This window comes from Hemitrygon akajei, chromosome 5, assembly GCF_048418815.1.
Source record: "Hemitrygon akajei chromosome 5, sHemAka1.3, whole genome shotgun sequence".
Classification (NCBI taxonomy): Eukaryota; Metazoa; Chordata; class Chondrichthyes; order Myliobatiformes; family Dasyatidae; genus Hemitrygon; species Hemitrygon akajei.
Window position 1 is genome coordinate 150,319,976 of NC_133128.1, and position 27,926 is coordinate 150,347,901.

Consider the following 27,926-nt stretch of genomic DNA (forward strand, 5'->3'; position numbering starts at 1 on the left):
ATTTAAAGATGTCCTAAAATAAGATTTCTACATCAACTTATATTATCAATATTCTTGGACAGAGGTACTCTGGACAAGAAGTGTTTGCATTTGAAAGCCCACACCAATATTTAGGCCTTTTAATTGGGGTAGTTAATGTTATGCCCCCAATCGAAATCAAGGAATTGTGCTGTATTTCGGACATTGTTCACTGCAATTGCTCATTTAACAGCCTTTTGATTACAGAATTTATTCAGTTTGGTAGTGTACATTGTTGTAACTTCTCGCATATCTTTTTTAGTAATATGTAATAATCTATTAAAGAAGTCATGCAGCATTTAGTGATTAAATGAAACTGCTTTTAATTATTGTTTGTTATAGAACCAAAATCTCTAGATTCTGGCATCTCCTTCCAGACAGAAGTAGCATGTGCTCCTATTACAGGTACATCGTGCATCCTTCTTTCCATTGAACTTATTGTTCTTTTACCTTTGTGCATGTTAGCTATATACCAGGTTTGTGCCTAGTTGTACTATGGGCACAGAGATAGAATTGTGCATGTTATCATATCATTTACATGTTTTGCTCACAATAAACATTTTCAAGAATAAGCCATTGTCTTTGGGTTCCTATCACTTGCTTACTTCCCTAGCAACTCCATCACTATCCCTAGCAGCTCCCTGAAACTGTGCTTGACTGCTCATAACCTCGCCTTCATAGTCTGAGTAAAGCGGTGAATCTCATGCCTAATTTCCTGCTCAGTAATATTACTTAATTCAGTTCATGTGCCACTGAAACCCCCATTCATACAGTCATTGTATGCAGACTTGTATATTCCGATGTGTACACACCCAGTTGTCCATCTTCATTCAAAGCTCAGTAAACTTGAGGTCATTCAGAACTTTGCTGCCAATGTCCTATCTAATTTACCCATGGCTTCTGTGCTTGGTGACCCTCAAACAGATCACAACTGAGCTCATACTCAAGCAGTGCCTCTGTTTTATAAACCTCTTTTTTTTGTTTCTTTTTAATTTCTTCATGGTCTTTTGCCTTCCTTGTTTTTGTCCTGTCCGGTCCTCTACCATGCACTTCCTTGAGTTATCTGCACACATCTGATATTTGTAACTTCTGCATCTTTAAAATGTATCATTCCTTAATTAGCAAGTGGGTCTCCAAATGCCAGGACATGAATCTCTAAATTTTCATGTCCTTTTCTGTCTCCCTCTCTACAAGTCTGCTATCCAAACTTTTGCTTATTTCCCTAATATTTTCTTTATGCTCTTACAAATGATAAAGCTTCTTGCAGTGTTTAAAAAATTATATTAATAGTATTGTAGAATGAACTTGCAGAAGTATTCATTTCTTGTATTAAATCTACAATCACCTCTTAAAACATAATTGGCAGAGTGGAAGACAGAGATAAGTAATTCTGGGTCGAATCTTTTCCATTTCAGTATTTTCTTGTGCACCTGTCTGTGCTGAGTGATGTTGAATATGTTGTATAATATGTCCTCCTGTAGTGAACTGCATTACTGTAAAATCTACCTGTTTAAAATATGTTGTGTGGTGTTCTGTTTTCTTTCTCTTTCAAGTCTTTAGTCACTAAATATTGCCCTCTAAGAGGCGGGTAAAACAGACTGGGCTGCCATGGATATTTAGTTCAGCCATGCACTGTGACCCATGGGCTTCGGTTTAAATTGGGTTTAAATTGTTCCAATCTTGGACTGATGGAACACTAACATTAGCAATGTAGACTTTCCAATGAGAATTAAACTATGGCCCAGTCTACTCCAAAATGAATGTAAAAAATCCTTGTGACATTGTCTTGTAGTAGAAGACTGTTAATTATCCTGATGTCCTGACCATTATTTACTTCCCAGCTAACATAACTAAAAGTGTTATTCCCCTTGCTTTGCACAAATTGCTTATGCCTTTCCTAAATTAAAACATTAAGCACATTTTGAAGTGTAATCAGTCAGCTGAAAACCACTGTAGGACAGCCCAGGATTGTAAAAACAATTACAAACAAGAGAAAATCTGCAGATGTTGGAAATCCAAGCAGTACACATACAAAATGCTGGAGGAACTCAGCATTCCAGGCAGCATCTCAGCATCTATTGAAAAGAATAAGATGAGGTTTTGGGCCGAGACCCTTCAGCAGGACTGGTGAAGGGTCCTGATGAAGGGTCTCTGGCTGAAATATCGACTGTACTCTTTTCCATAGATGTTGCCTGGCCTGTTGAGTTCTTCTAGCAAGCATTTTGTGTGTGTTGCTTTGAAAATACTAAGTTTTTCTTTCTGTGACCAAAGTTGATTTGCAATCAGTCAGCTGAAGTCACAGTTCAAGAAGCATTTGATCAATTATGACCCAGTTCTATCCTATCCCGAGGCAGAAATGTTTGTCCTCAACATGGCATTTTATCTTATCATTAATCTGATATTTGAATTATTGAACTTCTTTATGACTTGCACCAGTAAATTTATTTTGCTGGATCCTATGTTTGTGCATTTAGAATAAGTATACAAATAAAATGCTTAATTGAGAAGCCAGAATTTAATTAAGGTATTCATCAGTTAAATCTAATTACAGATACTAAAGAGATTTCAAAAGTATGTTTTATATTTAGTCTAACTACAAATTCATCCATGAAAACTACTTTATCTGTATCTTCCAAAGCAAAAATCTGATTTTTGATTAAAATGCATGCCATTTGAGGATTCAAAGACTGGCACTTCCATTGCTGTTGATTTGTTGATGAAACAAATAGATTAAACTCACAGACTGAATGGACTGAAGTCCAGTTCATTTCCAGGAGGGCAGGGCCTGATGATTAGGACTGTGCGGGGGAAAAAAACTAGACAGGATTCCCAATCATGGTCATCACAAGTAAAATCTACCAAAAAGAAATGTATGAAATTTCCAGTTAAGAATAGGATTGACCAACATAATGTTACCCCGTGGATTATTGACATAGATTCATAAACTGAACATTGACATTTAGAGATACCACTGAAGAAAGTTTTACACTTCCACTTTGTTTCTTAAGGTAAAAAATAAGAAATGTGCTGGGATTCTCCTCCAACCAAGGTCCTCCTGTAAATCTTTTTTCCAATATTGCTGCAATATGAGCTAAGGAAGGGAGAAAAGTCAGACCTACCTGGCTTTATTGCAACTAATTTATTTCATTCTAAACTGCTATTCATTTCTAAACACCTTCAGGTGATTAAAAATGAAAATTTTTAACCTTTCATTTGTTTTATGTTAATCTTTATTATCTTTGCACTAATACTGCAGGAATTAATGGCAAAAGTATTCTGAATGCCATGAGAAGACATTCTCCAGATGGAAGGAATTCCCAGGTTAACCTCACCGATCAGCAATTTCCCAGCTTGGCTCCTATTGCTGCTGCTGCCACAGCAACTTACTCTCCTGGTTCCTCTCGGTCTTCTTCTCAGAAATCCACTGCTGCTGCTCACTTTTCTCATAACTTCTCTGGCTCCTTCAAGATTTCCTCTGCCTCATTGCTTAACTCTCAGTCTCCAGGTAGTCCTTTCATCTTCCTTTCAGATTTTGCAAAGGATTCAGTGCTTGTTCATCTGTCAGATTAAATTTATTTACCAGAAATGCTGTGTTCATTATTATTATTATTTTTAAACTTGATCTTCCGTGTGAGCTGTAGGAAATGGGAATTGATTAAGATGCCAAAATCAACAAACCCAACATGAAGTTTCTAAGGATTTTTATCATTTCAGTGCATTTCATAAAGTCTTAGTAATTAAAACAGTGATAATATTAAAAACCACTGTTACTCTCCATAGTCTGTGAAACTTTAAAATTGAAGTTCTTGATTCATTGTTTGCCAGATAATTGAATGTGTGCATTTTCCTTTATATGTTGTTGAAATAGATTATTTTTGTAACTTTGCTTTATTTTAATATAATGATGGCCTGTATTTCTTTGCTTAGCAGACACTACCTTTGGATGTTATATTAGCATGGTGTCTGGTGTCTAGTGAATGAATCAGTATTTGCAAGGGGTGCTGCAATAGAAACAGTTGAATATCACTACTTCTACTCTTGTTGCAATTGAAAGTAATCACTTATAATTGAAGATTCCTTTGTAGCAAAAACTTTGTTCACTTGTGTATATAGCTATAACTTTACACATTTAAATAGAATGCCTCTACTAATTACTCTGGAGGTCATAAGCAACATGTGAAAATTAAATACAAAATGTTCTTTATTAGCTAGAATAAATAACAATTGGTTGTTATTTCTGTTTTAATTAATTATTTAGTTTGTTTCTGTTCATTTGCTACTTGTTGAGACTAATAGGCAGCACAGAAGATGATCAGCTTTCAGTGCTGTAAACAAAGGCATTTTGAACTTCTTTTTGGCTAATGAACCAAATTTTGTTTATAAACTGTAAATGAAAAGCACCAACATGATTTTGCCTTTCAAGTTTGCATGATTGACTTTTGACAAAATTAATTGAACTAAATCGGGTAGACAGAAAATTGTGAATGAAGTTAGCCACTTTGATTCAAATATTCTGAACATTTTGTCTTAAATTATTCTGGCATTTTTGCCTCCAATAGTCCTGTCTGGTATAATCACTATATTCATTGTTCATTGAATTTCCTGACAGCTGTATTCCCACCAAAAAGATTCCTGTCAAGTTTCATTTGTTCCATGCCACATTGGCCATTTCCGATAACATTTAACATAATATCAATCTTCGTTAAAATATAATCAACAGTTTCTGTATTGTGTTTGTAGCTTTTGTTTAAATATGCTTACATGTCTTTGCCATTCTTGTCCACTTTGTTTTCTGGTATTTTCTGAAATTCATTTTACTTCTCAGTAACTTTCATGTTATTTCTAAATTATAGATAGTTACGGTCCCACTCTACACTGTGCCTCACGAGGTGATTTTCCTGCTTTGGCCAACACTCTTCTAATGAGTACTTATTATTTCTTCCTCCTGTTAAACCACTTCCTTTATCTTTATCTGCTGGAAGGTATTAATTTGAATCTCACCTTTTGGAGTTACTTAACAGTGTTACAAATTGAACCTTGCAAATTTAAAGGTTTTCCACATTCTCATTGGATTGATAATCCCTCAGAGAAGTTAAGTCTCTGAAACCATGCTGATTGTAGCTGTATGGACTCTCCTTGGGCTTATTTGTGATGATTGACTATAAGCCCATAATATATTGGAGCAGATTTAGGCCATTTGGCCCATCAAGTCTGCTCCACTATTCGATCTTGGCTGATTTGTTTTCCTTCTCAGCCCCATCTTCCTGCCTTTTCTCCATCACCTTGAAAACAAATTCTAATTGATTCTGTTGTGTTCCAATGTAGATATCCATGCGTGCATCTTACCTTTTTTATTTAAATTTGAGAAGACATTAGTCTGCTTTATGGTCTTATGGTGCATCCATTGTTTGAAGTGATCAGCCTCCTGCAGAATGCAGGGGCCTCCAAAGCTACTTTATTCAACATCATTTATCCTCATGAACTTATTTGTTTTTAATCTGAGCATTGATTTCCATCTGACTAATTATGCTTAATTTATTTGGAAAGTAATTGAAGAGGCATATTTAGTTCTTATTTCGTGTTACTTAGAGAATAGCCGCAATTCTTAGATTCAAGTCTGTTTGCATTGTAATTTTTCACAGCATATGCTCTGTTGTTGTACTAGGCACCTTCTATATCTTTGCTTTTATTACATTTTAGTAAATCTCTGATCAAGCTCATCTTCCTCTTAAGCACTTCTTTCTTCCTAAAGATTGCCCAGGGTTTATTGTATCCTGGAATTATTTGCTAATGTATTTAAGTCATGTTTGATTTGCCTGTTGAATTAGTCCTGATGAGTCTTGCATAATCAGAATTTTATCTTTTATAAAGGTATGTTTGGATAAATCTCTCTGTAATATTGGACTAATCCTAATGATACATATTGAAAACTGCTTCATCTGGCACCCAAGGACAAATTTAAGGAGAGAGATTTCAGCTTTTTTTTATATTGTGTTTTGCATTTTTAGTGCTTGGATCTAAATATTTCAAAATAATTCCATTGCACTGGCTTCAAAATAAATGTGACCTGCCACTCTAAAAACTTCAATACCTCTGCCTTTGTCTCAAGATTTTGTACGGCCCAACACCCAAGCAATAACATTGTCAATTTTGCTGACAAAACGACAGTGATGGGGCTCGTCACCAATAATGGTGAGATCTTGAGGCCTGGTGCCAGGCAAATAGTCTTTTCCTCAATATCAACAAGACAAAGGAGTAGTTATCGATTTCAGAAAAATATCACACCGCTCACATTTCACTTCACATTGGTGGCACAGCAGTGGAAACTTTCAAACTCCTGGGAGTGCACATCTTGCATAACTTCTTATGGTCCCCAGAACATATTATCCACATTCAAGAAAGCCCATCATGTCTGTCCAGTTCCCATCGGGGAAGAAGATATGCAGCATTCATGCTGGGACCATCATACTCAAAACAGTTACTTCCCTCAACCTGTCAAGCTGATCAACACCTCCACCCATTAACTCACCCCACCACCACAGCTTTATCATTTCCTGTCAGTCAGTCACCTTATGTGCAAATACTCCTGTACCTAGCGTCTCTTTCAGTCAGTCCATGTATATAAGCTAATCTTATGTGTTTGTTTTTATCATATTGTTTATTGTGTTTTTTATGCTAAATCAAATTCAGAGTAACCAACATTTTTTTCTCCTTTACACTTGTGTACTGATGTATGATCATAAACAATCTTCAGTCTTGAAGAATGTTAAAGTGGCCATTTTTCTGAGGGAGTGAATGTCATTTTTTTTCGTAATCCAGGTGTCTTACTTGGATTTTTCTGGCCGTAAGCCTTCCTATGATCCAGACACATACCACTAATGCTTCACAATGCATATTGTTGGACTTTGAATTTGCATCTGGGGTACAACGACAAAATCTTTGGCAATTTGGACTGCTGCATTCTTAATGCTTTTCTATGCGCTAGAATGAGACTGTCAAATTCTAAACAGTTGTACTTTTATAACTCCTTCAGAATTTGTTGCAAGCTTTATAAATTCTATCAGCATCAGCCAGCTTGCAGAAGAAAAGTGTGATTGTTGCAGGAAGCAACTGTTTCATGCCCCTTTTTTTATGTCATTCGCATTGCCTCCAGACCCAGTTAATTTAAGCTTGGGAAAGAAGCCAGAATGATTTCATAATTGAACTATTGGAGCTCTAATACTTCACAGTACAGATGATGCCCTTTGCCAAGGAAAAACAAGTATGTTGAACATATAGTCTAGTTAACCAAATCTGAATCTTTCCTCTAATGTTGTTACATTGCAACATGAAATACATAAAAAACAAATCTTTCTTTAAGGTCTAATTGATATTGGCCAATTGTGAGTGTAGAGATTTGTTTCTCTTCAATGTAGAGGTTTGTACTGTCAAATCTTAAAGACCGTCACAGGAACGAACTTTGCCATTGCAGAATTTTAAACATTGTGAGGCTTTAGTAGCCTTGCTCATTATTTGTGACCCTACTCTAAGATAAATATGCAACAATGATTTACTTTTGATTTTCTTCTCCCAGAAGAAAGATGTTGAAATAAACTACATGACAGTTGACAAATGTGAAATAGCTATTATTGCAAAAAAAAGCATAAATGATTAATGTTTTGAGAAAGGAGTTGTTATACAATTTGTTCTTATTTGAATGGTAATGTAGACAGCTATTGTAAAGAAAGATGTTACATAAATCAACACTACTGAATGAATTACACTAAGCAGTGGTTGTGTTTCCACGTTTATGACATAGTTAGGTTAAACTTATCTTTCCATATTTAATAGAGGTGCAGGTCCAGACATAGAATGCAGTGTATTTCTTTTTTATTCAGGAGGTGCTGTCGGTTGTCAGCATGTGTTTTCCACTTTTAATTACCCTTGAGAAGGTGGCGATGCTCTGCTTCCTAGAGTCACCGCAGTTCATTTCATAGAGTTAGCTCCCACAGAGCTTTCTGCTTTGGAGTTCCAGGTTTGTGACACAGTGACAATGAAGGAGCACTGATATATTTGCAACTCCAGATGGTGTGTGATTTGGGGGTAAATTTGGAGATAGTGTTGTTTCCTCTTTCCTGGTGTCCTTGACCCTCTGGGTGGCAGAGGTTGCTCATGGGGAAGTGTTGATGAAGCCTTGTTGAGTTGCTAAAATCCATCTTGTATACACTGTTGGTCCAGAGTACAAGTGGTAGAGGAAATGAAGATTTAATTTGGACTAGAGAGTGGAGTTCAAATGGGCTGTTCTGTTCAGAAGTACCAACTGGCACCTGTGTGCTACAAATGTCATGAATTAGCCATGCCTGAATGGGATGCTCTGTATTCTGAGAATCTGGAAATGGAATTGATTGCTCAGTTGTTGGGAGCATTCCATTCCTGACCTTAAGATGGAAAGAAAGACACTGATGAAGTAGCTGAAAATGGTTGGAACCATGATGTAAAGGGGGGGGGGGGGGGGCAGGTGACCAGTTTTGTTCCTATTGTTCTTATCTCCCATCAAACACCTGCAATGAAGTCTTGTGGAAGAGATGTCCAACCACCACGGTCACCTTCCTTTGGGGCATGACTCCAACCAGCCAGATATCGTCCCCTTGATTCCACTGACTTCAGTTATATCAGTATTTGTTGATTGCATGCTCTGTTAACTACTGAGCCACTGTCTCTTCATCTCTCATCTCTGCTGTACAGATCTTCAGTCAGTGTTTGGTGACCGACATGATGTGTTCCCAACAAAACTCCAACCAGCCATTGATGGGCTGGTTATCTCTCAGGCATTACTGGATAGTTTTCCATGTTGCTGAATATGTTCCTAATGTACCAACACAGCACGGAAGGGATTTATAGAGTCATAGAGCCTTTCACCCCATCCCAAACATGCTGACATTTTTCCCATCCCCACTAATCCCTTTTGTCTTCATTAGGACTGCATCCTTCTATACCTTGTTCTTTCTATTTGTCTAAGTAACCCTTAACCATAACTATTGCACTTAATTCCACCACCACATCTAGCAGCCCACTCCAGACATCAGCACTTACAATTTTTTTTTAAAAACATATCCAGATCCCTATAAAGCTGATTCTTCTTAAACCTATTCCCACTTTGTTTTTGATACCTCAAATCAAGAAAAAAAATTGACTATATACCCTCTGCCTCTCATAATGTTGTATACTTCTTTCAGATCACCCATCTGCACCTTTCACTTGTGGAAGTAAATAGTCTTTAATCTTCCCTATAGGAAAAACATAGAAAACCTACAGCACAATACAGGCCCTTCGGCCCACAAAGTTGTGTTGAACATGTCCCTTCCTTTGAAATTACTAGGCTTACCCATAGCCCTCTATTTTTCTAAGCTCTATCTACCTATCCAAAAGTCTCTTAGAAGACCCTATCATATCCACCTCCACCACCGTTGCCGGCAGCCCATTCCACGCACTCACCACTCTTTGCGTAAAAAAAACTTACCCCTGACAACTCCCCAGCACCTTAAACCTATGTTCTCTTGTGGCAACCATTTCAGCCCTGGGAAAAAGCCTCTGACTATCTACATGATCAATGCCTCTCATCATATTATACACCTCCATCAGGTCACCTCTCATCCTCTGCCTCTCCAAGGAGAAAAGGCCAAGTTCACTCAACCTATTCTCATAAGGCGTGCTCCCCAATCCAGGCAACATCCTTGTAAATCTCCTCTGCACACTTTCTATGGCTTCCACATCCTTCCTGTAGTGAGGCAACCAGAACTGAGCACAGTACTCCACGTAGGGTCTGACCAGGGTCCTATACAGCTGCAACATTACCTCTCGGCTCCTAAATTCAATTCCATGATTGATGAAGGCCAATACACCATATGCCTTCTTAACCACAGAGACAACCGTTGCAGCTGCTTTAAGCATCCTATGGACTCAAACCGCAGGATCCCTCTGATCCTCCACACTGCCAAGAGTCTTACCATTAATACTATATTCTGCCATCATATTTGACCTACCAAAATGAACCACTTCACATTTATCTGGGTTGAACTCCATCTGCCACTTCTCAGCCCAGTTTTGCATTCTGTCAATGTCCCGCTGTAACCTCTGACAGCACTCCACTCTATCCACAACACCTCCAACCTTTGTGTCATCAGCAAACTTACTAACCCATCCCTCTACTTTCTCATCGAGGTCATTTATAAAAATCACGAAGAGTAAGGGTCCCAGAACAGAACCCTGAGGCACTCCACTGGTCACCGACCTCCATGCAGAATATGACCCGTCTACAACCATTCTTTGTCTTCTGTGGGCAAGCCAGTTCTGGATTCACAAAGCAATGTCCCCTTGGATCCCATGCCTCCTTACTTTCGCAATAAGCCTTGCATGGGGTACCTTGTCAAATGCCTTGCTGAAATCCATATACACTACATCTACTGCTCTTCCTTCATCAATGTGTTTAGTCATAAAGCCGAGCTGACTATTCCTAATCACATATACCTCTCCAAGTGCTCATAAATCCTGCCTCTCAGGATCTTCTCCATCAACTTACCAATCACTGAGGGTAAAACTCACTGGTCTATAACTTCCTGGGCTATCTCTACTCCCTTTCTTGAATAAAGGAATAACATCCGCAACCCTCCAATCCTGCAGAACCTCTCCTGTTCCCACTGATGATGCAAAAATCATTCCCAGAGGCTCAGTAATCTCCTCCTCCCTCGCCTCCCACAGTAGCCTGGGGTACATCTCATCCGGGCCCTGCAACTTATCCAACTTGATGCTTTGCAAAAGCTCCAACACATCCTCTCTCTTAATATCTACATGCTCAAGCTTTTCAGTCTTCTGCAAGTCATCACCACTGTCACCAAAATTCTTTTTTGTAGTGAATACTGAAGCAAAGTATTCATTAAGTACCTCTGCTATTTCCTCCGGTTTCATACACATTTTCCCACTATCACACATGATAGGTCCTATTCTTTCACATCTTATCCTCTTGCTCTTCACATACTTGTAGAATGCCTTGGGGTTTTCCTTAATCCTGCCTGCCAAGTCCTTCTCATGGCCCCTTCTGGCTCACCTAGTTTCCTTCTTAAGCTCCTTCCTATTAGCCTTATAATCTTCTGGATCTCTAACATTATCTAGCTCTCTGAACCTTTTGTAAGCTTTTCTTCTTGACTAGATTTATTACAGCCTTTGTACACCACGGTTCCTGTACCCTACCATAACTTCCCTGTCTCATTGGAACGTACCTACTCACAGCTCCACACAAATATCCCCTGAACATTTGCCACATTTCATCCGTACTTTTCCCTGAGAACATCTGTTTCCAATTTAAGCTTCCAATTTCCTGTCTGATAGCCTCATAATTTCCCTTACTCTAATTGAACACTTTTCTAACTTGTCTGTTCCTATCTCTCTCCAATGATATTGTAAAGGAGATAGAATTATGATCACTATCTCCAAAACGCTCTCCCACTGAGAGATCTGACACCTGACCAGGTTCATATCCCAATACCAAATCTAGTACAGCCTCTCCTCTTGTAGGCTTATCTACATATTAGGTCAAGAAACATTCCTGAACACACCTAATAAACTCCACCCCATCTAAACCCCTCGCTCTAGGGAGATACCAATCGATATTTAGGAAATTAAAATCTCCTATCACGACAACTCTTATTATTACACCTTTCCAGGAAAGGAGAAAAATCCAGAAATTATTAAAAGGCGACTTACATTTCTACAAATTAATTTTGAATATATGAATATTAAGTAAAATGAAGGAAGATAGCAAACTATTCAGCTACATTAACCTTTTAAATCAAATGAATGAGGTTGCACTACTCTGCCAGTTAATCCTTGCATGAAGTCAGGGGCCTGGAACTCACCTCTGATTTGGACATTGCAGTCTACGGTTGCAAAACTCAGGACAAACCTGCCTTGCATACAGGATGCAACCATTAGTCTCTATAAAATCACCAGGCGCTAGTAATCAGTGGTTAGTTGTCCGGTCCTGAAAAAAAAATTGATGTACATATTACTGCAATATGTACCACACCAAAAAAGAACTAGGAATTCAATTCATTTATTCACACACATGATAGTTGAAGATTATGTTTTACACATGTTTTTAAGGTTGCATCTGTCCTGAAATAGTTACTTTATTGACTGTGGTTATTAACTAATTTGTGCATTTTCAAGCTAGCCAATACTGGTATAATAACATTGTATTTTTATAATTCTAGTCATCTAGAATTATAATAATGAACTGTTATAATTATACCAGTATCAGAGGAAGAATAGGGAAGCTTTGGAAAGGATAGAGGGAAGTTTAGCTTGATGGATTAGAGGGCACGGGCTATAAGGACAAGGAAGACAAACGGGTTATTTTCCTGGAGTGTCAGAGGCTGATCATGGTTTATAAAGTTAGAGGAGGCATAGTTGGTGTAAACGATCAAAGTCTCTTTTCCAAAAGTAGAAATATCAAATACTTGAGGAACACACACAAAATGCTACTTGGCCTGCTGAGTTCTTCCAGAAAAAGTACAGTCGACGTTTTGGACTGAAAAACCCTTCGGCGGGACTGGAAAAAAAAAAGCTGAGGAGTAGATCTGAAAGGTGGGGAGAAGAGAGCGAGAAGTGCCAGATGATAGATGAAACTTGGAGGGGGAGGGATGAAGCAAAGAGTTAGGAAGTTGATTGGAGAAAGAGACAGAAGGCCATGGATGAAAGAAAAAAAAGGGGTGAAGAGCACCAGAGGGAGGTGATGGGCAGGCTAGGAGATAATATGAGAGAGGGACAAGGGATAGGAAATGGTGAAAGGGGTGTGGTTGAGAGGCATTACTGGAAGTTTGATAAATTGATGTTCGTGCCATCAGGGTGGAAGCTACCCAAACGGAAAAAAGGTGTTCTTCTAAGCTAAGCGTGGCCTTATCCCTACAGTGGGGAAGGCCATGAGTACTCAAGGACATTTGTTTAAGGTGAGAGAAGAAAGTTTAAGGAAGATGTGTGGGGTAAGTTTTATACAGAGCACAACGTGTTTGGAACAGGCTGCCACGGTTCTGATGGAAACTGATATGAAAGGGACATTTAAGAGAATTTTAGATAGACAGATGACTATGAAAGGAATGGAGTGTGATATTGGTCATGTGCAGACAGAAGGGATGTGTTGCAGCATCCAGTATACTCTGTTTAAACAGTCTCTGTTAGGAAGGATTATTAGATCAAAAATCTAGACCCAAAAGGCTCAGTATGTGCAAGTAGGTATTTTAAGAGGCAATCCTCACTGTAATAATATTCTGACTGAATGTTGCCCATGTGAGTTGGAGCTTTGTTGCAATAGTGATTTTGAATGTATAAATATAAAATAAAAATGGTCCAATTCAGAGAGATCAGAAGTGGGAATGAGATAGAAAATTATCATGGCAGGCAACCAGAAGTTCAAGATCAGAATTACTACTGTGGATCCTGGTTAACTGAGTCATCAGTTAATCAGACAATTGCTTATTTGGGACAATGCTTAAAGAACAAAACATAATCAAGAAAATTGGAAGGCTTTCCTTTCTTTATCTGGGATGCTATGCTGCTTAATTGGAGTAGGTGATTATTACCGGACAGCTTCTAGCTAGTGTCAGTCATGTGCACTAGTGTGGCCATTAGACACACATTAGTATCCTTAGAACAAACGGTTTTTAAATAGCGTCAGTTGTGTGTCTTTTATGTTCAAAAAGTAGCAATTTTTGTCACTGATCGCTAGTGAGAAATAAGCAGTAAAACTATTCAGAATTGTTTTACTCACTACAGTTTTGAGCGTTTAGGCTTGGAGATGCCAGAAATGGCCGGGAGTGAAAATGAAATGATTTTACTACTTCAGCAAGTTAGGAACTGCAAAGGATTTGAAGGCATCAATGATCTCTTGAAGGTTACAATGCAAATGAAGATTTGAAGGATGCAATCATCAATAGCATTGTATGAAGGAATTCTGTTATCTGAACTAGGTGTCTGCACTGATTTTGTTCATTGCATACACTGGATGAATTCCTTTGTCAATAACTATTTGGAGCTGATATACTTCTATAGAACTATAGTGCCATTGGTAGTATTCTCATTTGTTCTGTATATCATTTAAATATATAATTTGTTACCCAGTTTGTCTTTTTTTATACCTACTCTGAGCTTCCTTTACATTACTGACCAAGGCTAATTGCACCCACTCCACAGTAACCACCATTCCACTCATGTCACTCTTCATTGCTTTGGTACTTAAATTGCGAGTGATTTGAAATTTTTTTTGGGATTAAAATATTGTATTTACTGTGCCATAGAAATAATTTAGATAACAGAATTCTGTGCTTAGATAATTTAGAAGAGAAAGTAAAATTAAATTTGCTATTTGTTATTAGAACAGAAATTTATTAATTTTTAGAATAAGGTGTTTTGTAGCATATTGAGGAAAATATATTCAAAAGACGTTCTCAAAAGTTATCAAAAAAGCTTAACAGTACAAACTTAATTTTCATGGTAATTGTGAAAATGGCAGTAGTAAAAGCCCTATCTTTCTAAGTCGACAAACTTTATTAAAAAGGTCAAGTAAATCCTACAAAATAGTCATTGAAGGATAAAATGTAATGAAATAATACAATAATATATGCACTACAGAAGTTAATACATCTCAGTTCTAATCCTTGCTAGGCATTTTACTACCTTGGTTTACTAATATTGAAGTTTATTTAAATTCAGCAGTAGTACTCAGTCTGCTGTGTTTGCACAGTGGATGAATATTGATACTCCTTGTTAGATTCTGTGTTGCTCAGCAGGTCATGATCTGCAGGGATGTTATTAACTGTCCATCATCAGAAGGCATGACTCTGTCAGAAACTGCTTGCTTGGCAAGGCTGACTGGTGAGCTGTCGAAGGGGATGGATTTGATCTTTGTTGGTACCAAAGTACAGCTTGGAATCACGTGTAATTGTTTGACGGCACTAATTAAAACTTTCATTCCCTCACCAGGTTTGCCTTCCATAAACATCTTAATTAAATCTCAGCATGGATGTGGAAATCATAGGTGTGTTACCAAAGGGCCACTATATTCAGACATACGGAAGCAAGGGAGGTTTTGCTTAGTCACAAACTCCCATCTGCCCAAATGTCAAGGTCACAGTACACTTATGCAAGATGGTTTCAGGATCTCAGCAAGAGTGACTTTTCTTGCAAGTTGAATTTGAAAGCACCTGCTGAATATTACTCATATCCTCAGCCAGATTGAGCAGAAATGAATAATCGGGGAATCGAAATCTCAATGGGGGAGTAAGGATTAAAGAAACTCTGCGGAAAAATGAATCACTTCCTTATCAGAAATGTAGTAAATGGTTCTGAAAGAGGATCAAAATTTTTAATTAAAATGTTGTGAAGTGTTTTCAAAATTTGTTTGAACATGAGTTGCAACACTTTGGTTAATAGGCATTCTTGTTAATTTAAGGATGATTTAAACTGTGGTAATATTTCTTGTTTGCCTCTTAAATTAAAAAGCATGCATGATTAATACTTTAGAAATCATTAAGTATTGTGAAACTTTTCAGTGCCACTATTTAGAGAACATAGTGCAGGTCAAATACACAATTTGTTATCAATGTGACATTTCAATTTCAAAGTAATCAAACTAATTATGTTGTTTAAACATTGCAACATGTACAGAGAGTTCTTAGTAAACTGAGTACAGCAAATCACAGAGGGCTAATATTTTGGAGTAGTTTAGAAGTAATAATTTAAATGAAGTGGTTTCTTGCTATTTTTAATAAACAGTTCATTTTTTCATAAATTTAAGAAAATAAGGGATTTTGTAGAGCACAATATTGTTAAGTGAAAAGTTTGTATGTAGTGGTTAAACTGTATGGAACATAATAATAGTTCAATGGAATGTTTAAAAGTTTTGAGTTAACACAATATTATGCACACAGGCAGCAATTTTTTTCAAGTGCAGTAAGATTTATACATTCGTCACTAATTGTTGTTCCAATTTGAATTACTTCAAAAAGTAGTCTTTGATGTTTTTTTGATGGTTCATTTCAATCCACATATCTTACTGAAGTACACAATTCAGAGAGTTAGCAAGTTTGTTTCTTTCTCAGTGACATCGTGAGTTACTCACTCTCTGCTCAACTGACTCCATCCATTCCCGCCCTGGGTGCTGTCCATTTGGAGTTTGCATGTTCTCCCCGTAACCTTGTGTGTTTCCTTTGAGTGCTTTGGTTTCCATCCATATTTCACAGATGTGTGGATTTGTAGGTTAATTGACTACTATATATTGATCCTGAAGCAGGTGAATGGTAGACATGAGAGGAAATTAAAAATAACATTTGTGCAAACTTTGTTTAGATATTTACTTAGTATAAACTTGATGGGCCAAAGTGCCTGTTTCCGTCCTTTTTTTGTGTGTGAGTCAATATATCACTGCTGGAGTGAAAGAACATTTGCAGAGCTTTAAGTGCGTCATAAATTAAGAAGCTGTCATCCCACTTTCTTGTTCAATATACTGATCACAACAGAAGAACATCATTGTTATCAGCATTTTTAGGGTTAGGAAAAGGATAATTGGCCAAGGTTCCAGGTCACTTTTCATTGACTTTTTGTTTGGCAGTATCCATGAATGCTATGTAAAGACCAGAGTATGATGTCTTTCAATATGAAATTTCCTACCAGTCCTCAGTTTCTCAAAGTTGGCCATTTGAATAAAATACAGGAAGCAGGAAACATGTTCATGTGAGCAGATGTAACATTTGAGGATGTTTCCCCTATTGAAGTCATGAACTATTGGATATAATCTCAAAATGAAGGGTCAGTCAGTTGCTTAAAATCAAGATTATCAGTAAACTGAGTCGTTTATTCTTTCCCCAGATTGCAAATCTTTGGCATAATCTGGCCCACAAAGCGTATTCAAAGCTGAGTTGGACTGATTTTTGACAACTGGAGAAATAAGGATTCTAGGGGCTGGGCTGGGAAATGGAGTTAAGGTTAAGGTCAGATCAAGCACGATGCTATTGAAAGTTGGGTTATTGGACTTACTGCAGGTCCCATTATTTGTTATATTCCTGTGGCACAACATATACCCTTTATTTTATCATGTGGGGGGAAATGGTGGTGTCAGTTTAGTTTATTGTGTAGGGTAATGTTATTGGTGGAGATGTACATAATTCACAACCACTGACATTGAGTTGGGGTTCACTTTAAGATGCTGGTCTGATGTGATAATGTAATGACATGAAGTCCTGTTACCATGCTTTGCGTTCAGTGTTTTGATTCCAATAAATGAGTTGCTACGGTTTTTCTTAAACATTAAATGTCATTTTATTTGCGAAAGCCTACATTGGTGACCCCAATGCTCCAGGACGATTGTAGAATTATTGGACATGATGGGGAATGCAGTAATTTTGAAACTGCTGGAGTTTTGGGAGAAAAATGCCATTGCTGGGTTTGTACAAGCTGAGGCTGAATTTGCGCTGCGGGGAATCATAGTGGACCACACCAAATTCTACAGTGTTGCTCAGCAGTTCCACAGCATCGAGAGTGGTGAGTCTACTTGATCACCCACGAGAACATGATAAAAACCAATCGTTGAAAACTCACCTTATACAGACATATCAGAGTCTGAGCACGCCAAACAGATGCTCTGCTTGCCAGGCCTTGATGATGCTAAGTCAGCGGAGCTAATGGACCACAAGCTGTCCCTCCTGGGATATCACCGTCGTTGTGGAGTTATGAAGTTGTAAAGCTGGTCTGGGGCTGCCTTTTGTTGACTTCAGTCTTCCCATGACTTAGAGAAAATTACTTAAGCTTGTTGGAACTAGGTTCAGAGGCAGTGAATTGTTTTAGCATGGGAGTAAAAGTAGTGCTGAGTTCCATGCTTGTTTTAGCATGGGAGTAAAAGTGTTTAATTTGTTAACAGTGTAAGCAAGTGAAAGGGTGGTGCTGGAGTGTGGTTTGTTTGGATTTCTGCAAAATGTGCCTGTGGCAACCCTTTCAATCCATGGACAATGTAGCAAATTTATAAATCTGAAGATGACATGAAGATGACATAATGGAGACATAATCACTTTTCATAAGTGCATTAAATTAGTTATCCAACTTTTAAGCTGGACTAAGAGTTGTTGGTCTAAATCAGCCATTCTGAAGGGTAGAAGAGTAGAATGGTAGGCACACTGTCAATCATCCAGAAGGCAGTAAAAAGGAACAATGTTCCATATTGCAGTTAGCAAAAATATCATCCAGGGTTTAATTTGGAGTGGATGGAGAACTACGAAAACCTGACTGGAGAGGTTTAAGTAGGAAGTGGTGGGAAAGTTGACACAGGTCTAGAAGTGTTGATATGTTTCAGGGTGCTGGAGAGTTAGGAAATTTGGAAATGGGCCAGGAATTAGTCCGGCCATCAGGGTCTGGGCTGCTTTTTATTGGAAATGCAGGATGATGATAGTGATTTTAGCCAAAGCTAAGATTGTTCTGCTTGGAGTAAATAAGGATGATGGGACTTTGGCACCATTGAGTCTTCAGTCACTTCATAACTTATTACCTTCACTAAAACAGTGAATTCTGAAACCCCAATTGTTCCCCATCCAGCTCTGGTGAAAGAAAGGGATGAGGCAAATGGACAATGCAGCTGTCCAAATGAATTCATTTTTAGAGGCACTATTAATTACCTCTGATTCTCCAGGTAATGTCAAAATCAAGTTTATTATCATGTGGACAAGTACATTTATGTACAGGTGAAATGAAGAACTTACTTTGCTGACAGTCAACACAGGTGCACCTCAAGGACGTGTGTGTAGCCCGCTGCTTTACTCCACATTCATGACTGTGTGCCTAGCCCTAGTTCAGACACCATCTATAATTTGCCAAGGACACAACCATTGTTGGCAGAATCTTAGATGGTGATGAGGAGGCATATATAGGAGTGAGGACAACTTAACTGGTTTAGTGGTATTGCAACAACAACCTTGCACTCAAGTAAGATCAAGGAACTGATAGTGGACTTCAAGAAAGAAAGTTAGGAGAACGCTAACTAACCTTCATTGGGGGGGTCAGCAGTGGAAAGGGCGAGCAGCTTCAAGTTCCTGCATGTCAACAAGTCTGAAGATGTCTCCTGAGCCCAGCAATTGCGAAGAAGGCATACCAGTGGCTGTATTTCATTAAGAGTTAGAGGAGATTTGGTATGTCACCAAAGACACTAGCAAATTTCTACAGCTGTACCATGGAGAGCATTCTGACTGGCTGCATCACTCTCTAGCATGGAGATGCCAATATGCAGGGTCAGAAGAAGCAGCAGACGGTTGTAAACTAAATCATGGGCACTAGCCTTCCCACCGACAAAAGCATCTTCAATAGATGATGACTCAAGAAGGCAGTATCCATCATTAAGGACACATCATCCAGGACATGCCTTCCTCTCATTGCTACCATCAGGGAGGAGGAGTTTCAAAGGCCTGAAGATACACACTCAATATTTTAGAAACAGCTTCTTCCCTCCATCATCAGATTTTTTTTGTAATTTATTTTTTATTGATTTTCATCATCAAGCAAACATTTCCATAAGATGTATTTCAGGTACTGTACATATATCATATATTCATATTTGCCACAAATCTCTACATAATATTTATCTGAGGTATACATTTATAGAAAAGAGAGGAAAGAAAGAACAAGTAAAAGGAGAAAACTATGTACAAGTAGGGAGTGATCTTTTTTTTATATACAGCATATTCATTGATTTGTGAGAATAAAGTCAGGTCTATGAAGTGTTGTGTAGTTAAACCATTTTTCCCAGTATGAATCAAATTGTTCCAACTTATGATTAACAGATGCTGTTATCCTCTCCATTTTGTAAATGTCCATTGTAATTTCCATCCATGCATTTAAGGAAGGAGTTTGAATGGAAAAACTTGATAAGATATTTTATTACACCTTCTCAGAAATCCCATTATGATAGTAACCTCCCTGTTTGCTGGAGAAATTGTGGAAATCAAAATGCAAACCATTACCATATTTTCTGGGATTGCCCCGTTATCAAAGACTGTTGGAGTGGGATACACAATGCCCTACAAGACGTTTTTAAACATGAAATACCCTTAGAAAGTAAGACCATATACTTTGGGTATATACCTCAAGAATGTTTGAAAAGAGGTAAATATTTAATGAATATACTGCTGGTGGCTGGTAAAAAGACTCTTACCAGGAAATGGTTATCACAGGAGAGCCCATCATCAGATTTCTAAATGGCCTATAAACACTACTGCACATTTTGCTCTTTTTGCAGTTTTTTTCATTTCTTCCTGTACCTTAGTGTTTTTATGTATTGCAGTGTAACAATTTCTCGATATACAGTATGTCAGTGACTATAAACTAGACTCTGATTACTTGCAGTAGCATCACAGGTTATTAAGCTTCATAACTCTAAAACATAAAACTTATTGAAAGAAAAGTACGTAACTGGAAGATGTGTGTCTGATTCATTATTTTTACTTTAGTAAGGCTTACACATATCGTGATGATGTATGCCATTCATGTCCTTTTACATATAATCTGTAATAAATTATATAAACAAAGAATACTTAATCAAACAATATATTTACAATATTACTGAAATATTAAATAACACTCCTCCCTGCTTAGCTATAAATTCCAACTCAGTATATAATTTATACAACTTATGTGTGTATGTATGTATATCCTGACAAGGGAGATCACTCTGCTTGGCAGATGAGACCTGGCTGTGAAGTAATCTTAGGTTCTGGGGTCCCCTTTGTTGTGGTTGATTCTGAGACTGCAGAAGTGGTTCTGACAGCTCTGAACACCTTTCTTTTGGACTTGTTGGCATCCCGAATACTGCATGGTAAGTTGCTTATCTATCCCAGGCCACCAGACCATGCTTTGAGCTTTCATTTTGACCACCCCTAGATGACTGGCATGTAGCTCCTCCACCATTTTAGCTCTCAGTTTGGATGGTACAATAACTTACAATCCCCACATAAGGCAACCTCCATTCAGGGTAAGTTCATCTCTGTGTTGGTAAAAATGGGATAAGTGGGATTTCTGCTGCACGTTTCAGCCATCAGGCTACATAGACCTGAGACAGTGTGAGGTCTTTTTCTGGTTTCCCTTTGGATCATCTCTGCTGTAATAGAGAGACTTTTGATTTACGTTAGGAAGATTATATCACGAGGAATATCCTCTTTTGTAAATTTTTCAGTTTATTTCCTTTACCAAGGGTAAATGGGACAATCCATCAGTATTTCCATGATTAGTCATCCTCTTGAATTCGATCTCGTAATTGTGTCATCCAATGAACAGGGCCCATCTCTGCATTCATGCTGCTGCTATAGTGGAACACTCTTCTGTGGATCAAAATGGACACCAGTGGTTGATGATCAGTAAGAAGGGAAACTCACTCCCATGCAAGTACTGGTTTAACCATTTTACACTCCAGATCAGACTCATGGCCTCTCTGTCAATCTGTGCATAATATTTCCCAGCGGTGATAAGAGAATGTGATGCAAAGACTATGGGGTGTTCAGTTCCATTGCTCACGATATTTTACAAGGCTGTACCTATAGCATAAGGCAAGCTTCACTGGACGATGTGGATCATAATGTGTGAGTACAGTGTCTGACGTCACCATTTCCTTTGTCTTTTGGAAAGCCACCTCACACTGCTTTGTCCAATGCCATTCCTGATCTGTAGTAATGAGTTCAAGTGTGGAGTGCTGTAGCCTGGTTTAACAGGAACCTGTTATAGTAATTGACAAATCCTAAAAAGGACCACAACTGTGACATGTCCTGGGGCATCCACCACTGTTTGAATTTTCTCAGCACGCTTGTGTTATTCTTGGGCATCAATGGTGTGACCACAGTAAGTGATGCTTGGTTTAAAGAATTCACACTGTGCTCTGAGCCCATAATCTTCTAATCTTTTTAACACTGCCTTGCAATTTTGGGGAAATCCCTGTCATCCTTACAGAACCAGTGGTATCACCCAGATAATACTAAGTGCCCGGGCAGCCTCACCGCACCTGGTCCATAGTTTTCTGTCAGAGTGCAGGTGCAGATGCTGCTATAAAAATAAGCAGATTATAGTGTTAAAGCCATCTGTGAGCGCTTATGGTGAGAAACACTTTGGAATCTTCTTCCATCACTATCTGTGGGTAGGTCTCAGTTAAATCCACTTTGCTGAAGTGTTTTCCTCCAGAAATGTTTGCAAATATAATCTCTATCCTGGGCAGAGGGTATAAATGAACATGTCAAATATTATATTAATCAGCAGATTTTAGTTATAAAATCTGTAGTCTGGTCTGTTAGTGGGATAAAGACTTTGTTTTCATTGGATTACAGTTTATTGTTCAGGATGTAGTAGGTGGTTTGATAAGAACAATGGGCTCAGTCCTGGTTAGTTATAGTTCTGTATATTAAAAAGGCTGTTTTAGTGTTGCTAAGCTATAGTGATTAGGGTTTTGCTGAATGGTTGATGGGAAATAGTTACTCTTGAACCTCGTGGTGTGGGATGACAGACTTCTCTGTGTTACTTGTCCATGTAGCATGGATCTAGTTCCTACACTCACTGTCTAGGGCCCCAATCTCATCAAAGTCAGTTAATTCTGTTGGCTGTGCTCACTTGAAACTGACTGGGTTGCCATGTGTTCCTTAACCTTAACTGCACCTTCTATCCTACATGCCCTTTAAGTGTACTGTGTGACATTTAAAGAGAAAAAATATGATAGACCATTGATAGGTTAATTACTGTTAGTACAAAAAACCTGCTAGTCTAGCACCGCCAGAGTTCTGAGCATGTCAAATGAAAGGAGTTTTACTGAACCCTTAATGTACTTTCCACAATCTCAATGATGTACAAAGTGTTACTGAATTAAACACTTTGTGAAAGGAGCAAAATCTTTTGTAAGTTGAGGAATACTTGCACAAGATCTTAATTATATAGGGTAAAATGGCGGGAAGCTGTTCCAATCAGCAAATAGTTCAAAGACCAAGGGTACAGATTTAGAGTTTTGATGGAAGATTTGCGAGAATTTATTTTTTTTAGCAGATAGATAATGATCCAGAACTGTAACAACAGTGGCATTAGGGAATTGGTTAGCTACTTGAAAAGGAATAATTGTTTAGGGCAGTTGGAAAGGAGCAGGAGAATGGAACTGATCAGATTGCTCTACCCCATGGATAAATGGCTTCTTTCAATACCATAATAATTTTATGATAACAAAAGTAATGGCCTCAACAGATAATTGAATAATATTGGATTATATTTGTCTAATATGGACTAATAAGAATGCATAAAACTGTTATTGCCTGACTTCTTTTTGCACAGATATTTCTTTGGGTACTATTGCATGATCTAGAAATGGTCCATGTATTTCTACCAAAATCTCAGGAACTGGAAATCACACTGAATTTGCTCAGAGATGCTGGTAATTTAAGTTCTATTTGGAATTGCAGAGGAGCATTAAGTCATTGTTTTAAAAATAATTTTACTCAATACATCCAACACCAGTCCGGTTTGGCCTTCCTGCCCAAAACATTTTCTAACTATTATGGGCAAAGAGAGTCCAAACAGCACCAAAAAATGATCAATCATTCATAAAATGGTATCTTAGCATAAATATGCTTGGGCACTGATTAAATGCTGTTTTCCTTTTGGCAAAAAGGGCAGTGTCTTTTGATAAATAACTTTTATTTCAACCATTAATCAGAGTTAGGCATGCAAAGGCCAATGTCACAAAACCAGTCAGCTAGTCTGCTAACAGTGACTGTTTTCAATTGGTATATTGATTAAACAGTAGATAGCTAAAGGGCGATGCATGGCAATGGACTCAGTCTGGTATAGTTCCACCTCAGCAGAGCACTGTTGAAAATGAGGGCCATATGGACATGAATCTCATGTAATCCTGTTACTTTACTATTGGATTATCTTTTACACTTTAAAATAGGCAGCCCAAAGACTCCTTGTCTGATCAGCTAAAAATAAGTGCCTTTCACTGGTAGGATCCATCATTAATTTAGGAGCAAGCTAAGATGATACACTAAATATACTGACTTGGCATAAGGATGTAATTACATTGACTGATCAAATGTTGATTTGCCATGGCAGGACAGGCAAGATATTTTTATAAAGGAACATTTCAAACATTATATTACTCAGTAGCAGACGTGCAAATTTTAGATATAAAATGAGTAGTCTGGTCAGTTAATGACAAAAGGACTTTGTTTTCATTGGATTACAGACAGTTTATTGTTTAGAATGTAGTAGGTAGTTTGATAAGAACAATGGGCTCAGTCCTGGTTAGTTACAGTTCTGTATGTTAAAAATGAACAGTGAGCACAATTAAATATTGGTAATTTAATATATAGATCAGGTTATATTTTTTGTACGTCTTCTAAAGGGCATTCCCAGGTAGAATCTCTTTATGAGTAGGAGGAAAAGAATGAGATTTTTAAAATCAGATTCCATTTTCCAAGTCTTACAACATGATGGTGCAAGGGAAGGGAGCAAAAAACATGGGAAATTGAGAGCTTCCTCCCTTCTCAAACAAGAGAGAATCTGCAAATGCTAGAAATCCAAGTAACACACACAAAATACTGGAGGAACTCAGCAGGACAGGTAGCACCTATGGGGGAAAAAAAATACAGTCGATGTTTCGGATCCTGCTGAAGGGCCTCGGGTCAAAATGTCAAATGGGTTCTTTGCCATCGGTGCTGCCTGGCCTGCTGAGTTCCTCCAGCATTTTGTGTGTGCTTCATCCCTTCTGTAAGGTTTCTATGTCATGTGCAGAAATGTAGAAATGCATGTCCAATGGGCTTGGACTGCCTGTTAACTTGAGAGTTAATCATCTCCAGGTTCAGAATCAGAATCAGGTATATTTTCACTGACACATTGTGAAATTTATTGTTCTACGGCTGCAATACAATGCAAGACATAAACTGTTATTAAATTACAATAAATGAATAATGCAAAAGAGGAATGATGAGTTAGTGTTCATAGACAATTCAGAAATCTGATGGCAGAGGGGAAGAAGCTAATTTTAAAGTGTTGAGTGTGGGTTTGGATGTATGGGGGCTTTATTCAGCATGGCAAGCAGACATTCTGGTATAGTCTCTTGGGAAAATCTTTCAAAAACCCAAAGTAAATTAAGGTTTATTACTCTTTAAAACAAGGAGATAATAGCAAGTGATCAACTGTTACAATTACAATAGTTTAATTCAATATTTTGGGTGTGGGCAAATGACTCCATAGAACTGAATGTATTTAGTGGGAACATATTTCAACTCAGAATCAGAATCAGGTTTATTATCACCGGCATGTGATGTGAAATTTGTTAACTTAGCAGCAGCAGTTCAATACAATACATAATCTAGCAGAGAGAGAATAAAATAATAATAATAAAATAGAACATAATAATAAACAAGTAAATCAATTACGTATGTTGACTAGATTATTTAAAAATGTGCAAAAACAGAAATACTGTATATTTTAAAAAGTAAGGTAGTGTACAAACCTTCAAAGTCCATTCAGGAATCAGATGGCAGAGGGGAAGAAGCTGTTCCTGAATAGCTGAGTGTGTGCCTTCAGGCTTCTGTATCTCCTACCTGATAGTAACCGTGAGAAAAGGGCATGCCCTGGGTGCTGGAGGTCTTTAATAATGGACGCTGCCTTTCTGAGACACCATTCACTAAAGGTGTCCTGGGTACTTTGTTGGCTAGTGCCCAAGATGGAGCCGACTAGATTTACAACCTTTTGCAGCTTCTTTCGATCTTGTGCTATAGCCCCTCCATATCAAACAGTGATGCAGCCTGTCAGAATGCTCTCCACAGTGCAACTATAGAAGTTTTTGAGCGTATTTGTTGACGTGCCAAATCGCTTCAAACTTCTAATAAAGTATAGCTGCTGTCTTTATGACTATATCAGTGTGTTGGGACCAGGTTAGATCCTCCGAGATCTTGACACCCAGGAACTTGAAGTTGCTCACTCTCTCCACTTCTGATCCCTCTATGAGGATTGGTCTGTGTTCCTTCGTCTTACCTTTCCTGAAGTCCACAATCAGCTCTTCTGTCATACAGACATTGAGTGTCAGGTTGTTGCTGTGTCACCATTCCACAAGTTGGCATATCTCACTCCTGTACGCCCTCTCGTCACCACCTGAGATTCTACCAACAATGGTTGTATCATCAGCAAATTTACAGATGGTATTTGAGCTGTGCCTAGCCACACAGTCATGTGTATACAGAGAGTAGAGCAGTGGGCTAAGCACACACCCCTGAGGTGCGCCAGTGTTGATCGTCAGTGAAGAGGATATGTTATCACCAATCCGCACAGACTGTGGTCTTCCAGTTAGGAAGTCAAGGATCTAATTGCAGAGGGAGGTACAGAGGCCCAGGTTCTGCAACTTCTCAATCAGAATTGTGGGAATGATGGTATTAAATGCTGAGCTATAGTGGATCACCATTCTGACGTAGGTGTTTGTGTTGTCTATCATCAGTTGGTTGGCACAGGTTTTCAGAGCCTTACCAGGTACTCCATCAGGACCTTCTGCCTTGTGAGGGTTCACACTTTTTAACGACAGTCTATCATCGGCCTCTGAGACAGAGAATACCTCAGCATATTCAAACACCTTTATTGAGAATCCAGACGCCCAGCTTTGCGATGTGGCTCTCTCTGCAGTCAATAGAATTTGTTTAATTACTGCTTGTATTTTACATGTGAACGAGTTTTCATCTTGAAGACTGGTTCTTGGTTTTATAAATGGCTGCAGCCCCAATCTGATTGAAAATGACATTCAAACCTGAACAACATAGAAACATAAAACATCAGTACTGTCTAAAGGGGAATTCTGTTAAACTCACATTCTAATAATCCGTCATCTCCAGGATTAAGACCTGAACACTATTCTCTGATTTTATGGAAAAGGCTTGTCATAAGACATTGGAGCAGAATTAGGCCACTCAGCCCATTGACTATGCTCCATCATTGGTGATTTATTAACTCTCTCAACACCATTCTCCTGGCTCCTCCCCAAAATGTTTGACTAACTAAGAGCCTACCAGCCTCTACTTTAAATATACTCAATGACTTTGCCTTCACAGCCTTCTGTGGCAATGGATTCCATAGATTCGCCACCATCTAGCTAAAGAAATTCCTTCTCGTCACTGTTCTAAATGGACATCCCTCTATTTTAAGCCTGCCTTAGACTCATCTCCATGTCCACTCTGTCAAAGCCTTTCAGTGTTCAATAAGTTTCAATGCAATTCCTCCACATTCTTCTAAACTCCAGCAAGTACAGGCCTGGAGCCATCTAATGCTCCTCATATGTTAACCCTTTCATTCCTGGAATTATTCTCATGAAGCCCCTCTGGACCCCCTCCAATGCCAGCATATTTTTACTTAGATAAGTGGCCTAAAATTACACACAATACTCCAAGTGTGGTCTGATCAATGCCATATAAAACCTCAGCATTTCATCTTTTCTATTCTGTTCCTCTCAAAATTAATGCTAACATTGTATTTTCCTGGCCAGGCAGCATCTATAGGGAGAAGCACTGTTGACGTTTCGGGCCAAGACCCTTCATCAGGTCCAGGCCTGCTGTGTTCCACCAGCATTTTGTGTGTGTTGCTTGAATTTCCAGCATCTGCAGATTTCCTTGTGATTGTATTTTCCTTCCTTGCCTCTAACTCAGCCTCAGAATCAGAATCAGATTTAGTATCACTGACACATGTCCTGAAGTTTGTTGTTATGCGGCAGCTGTGCATTGCAGTGCATAATAAAAACTAAATTATAGTAGGAAGAATATACAGTATATATATTTAAAAAGTTAAATTAAGTAAGTAGTGCAAAAAAGAAAAAAAGTAGTGAGGTAGTGTTT

At 38.2% G+C, this 27,926-nt stretch overlaps 1 protein-coding gene across 5 annotated transcripts in view; it reads left to right on the forward strand.

Annotated features, from left to right (window-relative positions):
* dgkg (diacylglycerol kinase, gamma) overlaps positions 1-27,926 on the forward strand; it is a 517,080-nt gene that overhangs the window by 170,399 nt on the left and 318,755 nt on the right. For 4 of the 5 annotated variants that reach the window (XM_073046856.1, XM_073046859.1, XM_073046858.1 and 1 more), the window contains 2 exons: positions 361-423; positions 3,275-3,523. In XM_073046856.1, the coding sequence (XP_072902957.1) occupies positions 361-423; positions 3,275-3,523 (312 nt within the window). The remainder of the gene's footprint in view (positions 1-360; positions 424-3,274; positions 3,524-27,926) is intronic. The other variant, XM_073046861.1, reaches the window with a different exon arrangement.